This window comes from Erpetoichthys calabaricus, chromosome 8 (genome assembly GCF_900747795.2).
Source record: "Erpetoichthys calabaricus chromosome 8, fErpCal1.3, whole genome shotgun sequence".
Classification (NCBI taxonomy): Eukaryota; Metazoa; Chordata; class Cladistia; order Polypteriformes; family Polypteridae; genus Erpetoichthys; species Erpetoichthys calabaricus.
In genome coordinates this window covers 88,292,967-88,302,892 of record NC_041401.2, presented here as the reverse complement: position 1 = coordinate 88,302,892, position 9,926 = coordinate 88,292,967, and the positions used below count along the sequence as shown (strand labels likewise).

The following is a 9,926-nucleotide window of genomic DNA, read 5'->3' as shown; positions in this document are numbered from 1 at the left end:
ATACTAAAGCACTAAGCAATCAAAACCAAAGGAAGAAAATTGTTATCTTCAAAAGACACAAGTTAAAAAATAACTATCAATGTCTAAAATTAAAATGAATCTTAAGGAATATTATTTCTTTTTTTTTTTTTTTTTTTTTGTTTAATATTTTTATTTTATTAATTTTCATTGTAATCATTCCATACAAACAGATCAATTTATAACCCAACAAATTTGAAAACAAATCAAACCCCACCCCTGAGAAGGAGAGCTTAGCTAAAGGAAAATTTCTTTAAGCTTTTTAATAAGGCAACATTAGACAAAAGAAGGGGAGAAGTAAATATCTATATAAATAAGAGATGGAGAAGGGAGTTAAATGCAATAATAGTTAATTCTCTTATTCTAAAATAATATTGATTAAATCCTGCCTTGTTTTGAAAAAATTTTGTACAGATCCTCTAACTGAAAATTTGATTTTTTCCAATTTCAAATAATATAAAACATCGGTTTCCCACTGACTTATAAGAGGAGAATTAGGATTCTTCCAATTTAACAAAATAAGTCTGCGTGCCAAGAGTGTAGTGAATGCAATCACCGTTTGTTTGTCCTTCTCCAATTCAAGTCCATCTGGAAGGACACCAAACACAGCTGTTAGTGGGTTAGGAGGGATTGTGATACTAAGGCTGTCTGAGAGGCACTTAAAAATTTTTGTCCAAAATGATGTTAGTTTGGTGCAGGCCCAGAACATGTGACCCAGTGAGGCAGGAGCTTGGTTGCAGCGCTCGCAGGTTGAATCCTGGCCTGGAAACATTTTGGACAGTTTTAAGCGAGACAGATGAGCTCGATATATAATTTTTAGTTGAATAATTCTATGCTTTGCGCATATGGAACTCGAGTGAATTCTCTGCTTTGCTACCTTCCACTCCTTTTCTGATATATTGATTAAGAGATCTTCTTCCCAATGTCCTCTTGGATCTTTGAAAGGTAGGGACTCTAATAAGATTTTATATATTGCGGAAATAGTGTTTGTTTCCTCGGAATTGAGCAGTATTTTTTCCAGCATTGTGGAGGGTGCGAGGTGGGGGAAATCGGGCAATTTCTGTTTAACAAAATTTCTAATTTGAAGATAGTAAAAGAAATGTGTAGCTGGGAGGTTAAATTTTGAACGTAATTGTTCAAAAGATGTAAATATGTTGTCTATATAAAGATCTCTGAGCATTTTAATCCCAAAACTTTTCCAGGTATTAAAAACTGGATATACTTGCGAAGGTTGAAAGAGGTGGTTCCCTTGCAGAGGTGCCACTGATTAAAGATTTTCCATCTTAAAATGCTTCCTAATTTGGTTCCATATTCTGAGTGAGTAAAGCACAATTGGGTTATTAGTATATTTGCGATAACTTTCATTTATTGGAGAGCAGAGCAGGGAATATAAAGAAGTACTACAGGATTTTACTTCTATTGCAGACCAAGCCTGGGTATGTGCATTTATTTGTGTCCAGGTTTTTATGGCTTGTATGCTTGCTGCCCAGTAATAAAACTGAAAATTAGGTAAAGCCATGCCACCTTCTGCCTGAGGTCTTTGTAGGGTCGCTCTTCGGATACGTGGGTGTTTTGAGTTCCAAATGAATGAGGTTATTATTGAATCTAACTGTTTAAAAAACGATTTATTGATATATATTGAAATGTTTTGAAATAAAAAGAGAAGTTTAGGAAGGATATTCATCTTAACAATGTTAATTCTTCCGGCTAGAGTGAGATGAAGGGTTGACCATCTATGCAAGTCTTGCTTAATTTTTTCCATACAGACGCCAAAATTTTGTTGATAAAGAGCTTTATGTTTACTTGTGATATTTACCCCTAGGTATTTAAACTGATCTGCTATGGTAAAAGGTAGGGTGTCTAATTTAATATTATATGCTTGTGAGTTCACTGGAAAGAGTATACTTTTATTCAGATTAATTCTAAGACCAGATATCTTTTGAAATTCTGTTAGTGCTGTTAAAACAGCAGGGACAGTGTTTTCTGGGTCCGATATATATAAGACCATATCATCTGCATATTATTTCAGCCAAGAGGTCATTTTATTGTAAAAAGTGCAGACACTAACTTGTCATTTCCCCTTATTGAAAATGGCTGTCATGTTGGCAGCACACCCATACATGCACAGCAATGCCTCAACACACAAGGACAGCAGCATAGCAATATCAAAAACATAAAACGGCACTGTTGGTAATGTCACTAACAAAGTCATTAAAAATGGCAATAAATAAATGAAAAATAACAGCAAAATTAGTTAGTTAATTTCAGACAGATACACATTTAAAACAGAGTTGTTTGTATTTTGGATTAGGGTTGTACTCAGAGCAGCCCCCATCCCAATTTCTCTCTCACTTGCACCCCTATCAATTGCCCTTCTATGGCTTCTGATATGCATGCAATGTATAGCGCCCTCTAGTGGTTCCTACATTTTCTCTCTGGCAAGACCTTCATTGCTGCATGTGAGGCTGTGTGTCTCTCACTCTGTCTGTATGTCTCATTTCTCTCTCTCTACCCCCTAGAGTGCTGTATGAGTTTCCTCTGTTCAATCTCTCCTTGATTGTACAATTTGCCCTGGCAACTTCTCGCTAATCTGCCACCTATTCATAATGCATGATACTAATTCCTAGAAATATGTGATGGTTATTTTCACAATATTATTTAAAAGGTAAATGTATTACTGTCCCCATGACTTTGAACTGAATTAAGCTTTTTTTGATAATGTGTGTATGTATGTATTGCAGTGTAAAACTCTGCTCCTAATGAACAACAGCAGCCTGACTAATCTCTTAGGCATTCCCCACATAATTTGCTGTTTTTATGAGAAACAGAGTCTCAGTTTATAGACTTTATGGCAGTACACTAAAATTGCTGGGGCTTGCCTTTACTTTCATTTTATTTTTCATTAGAAACCATGCAAGTATCAGCCATATTACTTGTAACACTTTTAAAACCTCTTTGAGGTACTGACACAGCTCAGATATTTTTGTACAGCTTATTTGAAATATATTCTATTTAGCACCTTGGATGAAAATACATTCAAAATAGATTTGCCTGTAATCCTGTGGGTTAATTATTCTCTTCTCTAAGAAATAATAAACTTCACTTTAGATGAAGAAATCCAGATTGCAGAGTGATAAACACAGATGGATCCTACAGTGGTGCTTATTTTTGTTGTTCTGATTTCCAGCCATAGTCAACATGGTAAGTGTTCTATTCAATTTTTAACTTTACAAAAGTCTTGGTTCTAGACATATCTTAGAGTATCAGCAGCATTCCAAATATTTTTTAAACTTTGGTGAGTTCAGTATTTTCCATTTCTTTTTTCTCTTAAAGAGAAAAGAACAGCATTACACTTATGGATAACCTGCATCAAATATGTCATCAGATGATCCTTTTCTTTTGCAATCATGTAATTTGTTGCCTTTTATTCTCTAGAAAGTAGCAATTCTATCTGTGTGATTAAGAATGCAACATTGTTATCGCAGAAGAACTTTGATGGATTTTCATATGGTAAGAAAATAGTGCAAATTAACTGTACAAAAAAAAAGCCTAGCAGGGCATTTATGGATCTCTGTGATTCTGAATAGCATTAAGCAAGTACAAAAAATATGTGGGCAGAGGGAAATGTTTTTAGTTTTAATACTGTAACATTTTGCATTTTGTTGACAGAGAAATCGAGCACATATGAAAATAAACACAACAAAAGCACCTCAGTTGCTAATTTCAAATGCCACATTAACCTGAAGGATTTTGAGGTGTATCTGCTATATTCAGATAGCACTCACAAATCTGGACCAGTCACTCCCTCTCCTGTTGTCAACTATGGTAACGAATCAAACTGCTGTATAAAATTCTCAGGTAATAAGGAGATAAATAACACAGCCTTTGGTATCATCTGTACAGGTAAGTTAAACATTTGTTTAATTTCATGGAATAACTTAAAATCTTTTTTTCTTGTAAAACGTTTAGCAAGTTCAGAACACATTCAGTAAGGAACAATTTAGCATTTATCAACATAGTTGTAGAAAATACTATATAACTTGTGCAAAAAGATTAGCTTGAATGTCTTAGAAACTGGATTAAGTAGGTTTCAGCATTCTATACTGTGATATGATGGCTAAGCTGCTATCTCTGAAGTTGCATGGATCCAGCATCCTGGGTTGAAATCTTCCCCAAGTTATGTGTGTGTGGAGTGTGCATGTTAACTCTATATCTACATGGGTTATCCTCCAGATACTCTGGTTTTGCTCTCACATCCCTACAGATGTGTATGTTAAGATAACTGATGATTCCAACCTGCCCCTGTATGTATGTGCATAAGTGGAGCCTGCCATGGCACCATATCCAGGGCTGATTATTTCCTTGTGCTCTTTGTAGCTAATACTGGACCCATGGCCCTGAACTGGAATTAGTTTGAAAATGAATGTGTAGGCGGATGGATGTCTGCAATTAACTTGCCTGTTAGGAGCATGTTTACTCATATTACCTTTTGGGGAACCCAGTCAGTTGATGTCACATCCTCAATTTAATACTGAAAATGTGTGACAGTTTTGAAATAATGTTAATTTACACCTTTCTCTAGACATTGTGCCTCTAATATCACAATGCTGGATATCACCACATGAAACCACCTTGACGCCACATTCAGAAGAGTCTTTACAGAATACAAAAGAGTCACAAGAAGGTCAGTCATAAACCTCAAGTTATAAAAATGTTATTATCCACATCACACAAACCATGTTACTGAAATATAACTAAATTTTTAATAATTAACCCTGTCCTGATTTAAACCTGATATGATTTGAATTATCATACTTTGTTTTCCCCTTTAATTAGATGCTGAACTTGTGGAACGACAGAAAATTGCATTAATTCTGAAAGGCTTCATTGCAGTAATACTTTTCATTGTTGGACTTCTGTTGATAATATTTGATGTTTTTGAAGTCCCTTGGCCGGTATGTGTTTCATTTATATATATATATTTACTCATTTATTTATTTATTTATTTTGAATGTGAGGTTTTGCTCAACTGGAAAAGGAAGGCCATTTGAATGGGCTTTATGTCAGCACAATACAAAGTAAAAACTCAACCAAGTTAGCATGAGAGAGAGAGAGAGAGAGAGTGAACCCCACAATGGATCTCAATATGTATTTCTGCATGTTATCGCAGGGAGACAGGGGCCATTAGAAGAAGGTAATCCATGACTGTGCAGGAAGTATTTCTGACGGGCGTTCTTTCTATCCAGCCTAGTCTGACCATCACATGCCAGAATGTCTGCTCCATTGATAAAGAAATTGAGGCTACGATGGCTTGGCAAGAAACCATTGAGAGCACTCATAGGTGGCAGGTGGGAACTGATGGCTTCCAGTTAGGACAAGGGAAACTATACTGCATTTTTATGGGAGGAAGTAAAAGCCTAACCAGACTGAAGGGTGTAGTTCATTCACAACGTTTAGATGTAACCATTAGTTAACACCCTTGAATACTATAGTGCATTCCTGATCTCTAAAGTAATCCAAGCATAGGGTTTAAAAGCTTTCCCTTGATAGCATAACAGAGTTGGGTAGTGGCTGGAGCACTCGAATGGTAGGTGTTAGGAGATGTTAGGAGATATGCATGAATACCAGAAAAGAGTGACAGAAAGGGTGGAAAAGAAAATACTTCACACTAGACAGTCAGAATAAAAGTGGAAAAGCTATATTGTGTAATGTTTAATGTGATCATCTGAACCTTGTGATTTAATACAGTATTTTTGATACGTCAAAGGTTTTGCCATTGCTTCCAAATTACAAAGATGCCAGGTAGCGTCTTAGTAGTGCACTTGGAGAAATTCAATTTCTGATGGTCTAATTTAACAAATTCACATCTTACTAGACATATAAACTTTCTACAAATTTACAGATTAAAATGGCTTTCAGTGAACTGATGGCCCATTTGCACACACTTTGTGCACAACATCATTATGAAAAGATTGTTAATTATAATCTTAATATTTAAATTAATGAACAGTTTATAATATATCTACAAATCTGTTATTAATAGTTGTACTTGAGGTTAGCATTGTGATTACCCAATTAGATAACTACCAACATGACATTCATGTCTTAAAGGGCATTCCTATCCATAGACAAATTGAAACTATAGTTAAGACAGGAGCAGGACAGTGTGCTAGATGATGTGAGGAGAGGTATCTGTGAGTCACAGTGTGTAAGTGAAAAGGAAAGGGAATTATTAGAAATACATGGTGGGCCAATTTGTGAGCTGACCAGTCTCTCTTACATATTAATGTTCAGGGGAACAGCTGGATTCTGTTTTTTCTTCCTTTTTGAAATCATACTCAACATTTGTATATCTCTCCTTGTATATAAAACATAATTTAACATCATGCAAAATTAATTAGATCTTCTCTCTTTTTGATAACTGGGGTGCTTGGATATGATTATAAGAAAAACAAAAACTCGCAACTCTAGCTTACACTGCTGAAATGCTGTTATTCTTTGATTGAACACCAAATACCCAGTCAGTCAGCAGGATTACTGCATACACTCAAGAATGTCTTTTGTGCCAAGCAAGTATAAACATTTTTTCCTCAGATTAGGTATATTCACCATGCTCTAAATGGCACTGAAAATGAAAACAATTATGGAAGAGATCCAGTTTTATAATAATGTTGTAATAATGCCAAAAAGTCCAAATTATCCTAAAAATGGCATTTTATTGATTGTTAATCATACAAAAAATGGAGAAATCAATGCATAAAAATAAAATAGACAAGATAAAAACAGCTTTCTCGTCCTTTACTACCATATTGCTCCCTATGTATCTGGGTGTTGCTGGCACTCTTACCTACCTTCCAAGGTCCATGACAAGCAATCTCCTTTCTCACCTTCTGCCTCCATTAATCACAAGTTTTGCCTCTTGTTCAGCTGGCGATCTTTCACTGCAAACTCTACTCTCAACTCCAGACTTTAGACTTCTGCATTGAGGTAGCTTTAACACACCAGGGTAACTTCTGATCTTAGGACCAGAGTCAGTTCTTCTGAGGTCAGTTAACCCCTAATTTTCTTCCAACAGTGTCTGTTTTTAACATATTGTATAGCGCCTATTTTATAATAAAGAATAATGAATATTTACCCTTTGTAGGTGATAAGGCCCTGTCACTATCAAGTGGCACATACATTTTTAAATATTTATCATACAGAGAGCTTAATTTCTTATTTGGCTGATGGTACTTCTAAACATTGAATTTCAGTGTCAAACCTGCAAGAAGCAACAGAAAGAAACAGTGAATCAAACTCCAGTTTCAACTCATTTCTTGTCTTTGGTAAGAATGCTATTGATTGATATTGTCTGGAATTATGTTAATGTGTTTGTCAATATATGTGTGATTTTATGAATGTAGATAACTCTGATACTTCTTCTTCTTCTGTAGCTATCCCTATTTTTATATGGGGTCGCTATTTTTTGACTAGACTGCTCCAACATGTTAACTAAATTGAAACCAAACTAGTCTAATTTTCTTCCTAAGAATTTTAATTAATGTGATACCATGTTGTCCAATTAGATTTTAATTGCATTTCACCAAGAACCATTCCAGGAAGTCTGTCTAAAGGTACTTATTTTGTTATTATCAAAGAAATAAGGATCCATATCCATTAGACTAAGGGTGACGAACTCCAGGCCTGGAGTGCTGCAGTGGCTACAGGTTTTCATTCTAACCCTTTTCCTAATCAGTGACCAGTTTTCACTGCTAATTAACTTTTTCCCAATCACTTTAATAGCCCTGTTAGAAGAGTTCAGCCCTCTGAATTGATTCCTTTCTTCATTAAATGACAGCCAAGCAGAAATGAGATGTGAAATGAGCTAACAGATGACAAGCTAAACTGGGGCTTCAAACTCCAACCAATTTCACTCCATTCACTTTCTTAATGAGAAGCCAATTCTTGCTGTTAATTAAACCCGTTATTTAATTCCATGGCTTGCTGCTGCTCTCATGCTGCCACAGCACACAATTCGAAAACTTGTTTTTCCATTCTTTCTAAGAACACCGTCAAAATTTTTTGGTGACCTGAGAGATCAACCTTACCAAGACCATCACCTCTCTTTAATTTCAGATATTGTGTGATGGGCACAGGGGAGCTGGTCATATGGTGGCTTGTTTTGTGTCTCATTATTGTTTGGCTGCTAATTAAAGAAAAAGAAACAACTATGGGGCCTGAGTCAAGTTAATTAAAAGAAGTAATCAGCAGCAAAAACTGGTCACTAATTAAGAAGATGGAAAGAATGAAAACCTGCAGCCACTGTGGCACTCAAGGCCTGGAGTTTGCCACCCCTACATTAGTCAATTTTGCATTTCTTTGGAAGGTCAATGACCCCTTTCTTAATATATGTGCATAATTCAGTGTCTTTAGTATTTCCTTGTGTACTGAATTTCAAATGCATTACCTGTTAGCATCATAGAAATTAAAAAATAAAACAAATAATACATATAAAATAAAAATGTCTTATGGACAGATTTTATTTGTATTAACTTTATGTCTTGTTTCTTTATCTGTGCGAGTTTTCCTATGGATGCTCTGGTTTCTCTTCTCACATCCCTAAAAATGTGCACGTTAGATTATTTGACTACTAGAAATTTTCCCTGTATAAGATGTGTATGTGATTGTAAGCCTTCGCATCTTGTGCCCAGTACTGCACCAGACCCCTGCAACACTAAATTGGATCATGTGAATTTACATGTGATGTTTTATGTTACAAATGTGAAAATCTTTTACGTTGATACATTCTCTTCCATATTTTAAAACAGAAATTCCTATCAAGAATATGGAAGATTACCAAAGAAGACACTCCACCTCCAGCTCGAACTACAAATGAAGAAGTTATAATTATTTATGAGACTTTTTTTTAAAAGGTTTAACCTGTAAAGCCTGACATATAAAATAATAGCCAGAAAATTCAAATGTTTTGAAACTAAAGTGTTCATTGAACCTTTTGACAAAATAAAATTGAAAAAACAATTTGCTTATATGATAATTTTTGTATCGTTTTTGATTCCCAAAACATTTATAGCAAATTATTGATCACATGTTTTTTAAGAAACAAAACCATACATTTTGGACAACATTTGAACATTACAAAAGGCTTTTTAATTGTGGTAGGAAAAAAGAACAGTTTCTGTCTTTGTTCAAGCATAGATCGATTTTGCATTTCCCACAGTAGACATTAAAGAAGTGATTTTCTGTGCAGTGCTTGAATCTCTTGTGTTTCCCAAGTTAGGGAATGATCAATGACATCCTTTCTCATATCAGGAGGCACAGGAGTCTCTGTCTCAGTCCACTGTGCCATCCTGCCTGAAATCCTCTGTCATAGTGCCTCTGGCCAAGAAACAGACCATCACCAGTCTTAATGACTACAGGCTAGTTGCACTGACCCCTGTGGTTATGAAGTGCTTCGAGAAGCTCATCAGGAACCACATCATGTCATTCATTCCTCCCATGCTTGATCCGCACCAGTTTGCCTACAGAGCAAACAGGTCTACGGAGGACGCTGTCGCCACTGTTCTCCATGCTATTCTGTCCCATCTGGAGCAGCAGGGGAGCTACGCACGGCTGCTCTTCATAGACTTCAGCTCTGCCTTTAAAACCATCTTACCCCCCAGACTAGTGACCAAACTGTCAGACATAGGACTTCCACACTCCACTTGCCTTTGGATCAAGGACTTCCTGAGTGATCGCACTCAGAGGGTTAGAGTGGGCCCCTACTTCTCCACACCCATCAGCCTCAGCATTGGCTTCACAGGACTGTGTGTTAAACCCCCTGCTCTATACCCTCTACACCCATGATTGCATTCCTGCCCACTACAGTAACACCATTGCTAAGTTCGCTGACGATACCATGGTAGTAGGGC

The 9,926-nt window shown here is 36.1% G+C and overlaps 1 protein-coding gene across 2 annotated transcripts; it reads left to right on the top strand.

Moving 5' to 3' along the window:
• Nucleotides 1–2,833: 2,833 nt before the first annotated feature.
• Nucleotides 2,834–9,039, top strand: LOC114656563 (uncharacterized). Of its 2 annotated transcripts, XM_051930568.1 has the most exons (7): nucleotides 2,834–3,219; nucleotides 3,454–3,528; nucleotides 3,688–3,921; nucleotides 4,601–4,702; nucleotides 4,855–4,973; nucleotides 7,272–7,343; nucleotides 8,826–9,039. In XM_051930568.1, exons 1-7 carry the CDS (start codon nucleotides 3,162–3,164, stop codon nucleotides 8,925–8,927), a joined length of 762 nt encoding a protein of 253 aa, XP_051786528.1. In that variant the 5' UTR covers nucleotides 2,834–3,161; the 3' UTR covers nucleotides 8,928–9,039. The 2 variants fall into 2 exon arrangements, with proteins under 2 accessions (XP_051786528.1, XP_051786529.1); XM_051930569.1 differs by lacking the exon at nucleotides 3,454–3,528.
• The last annotated feature ends 887 nt before the right edge of the window (nucleotides 9,040–9,926 follow it).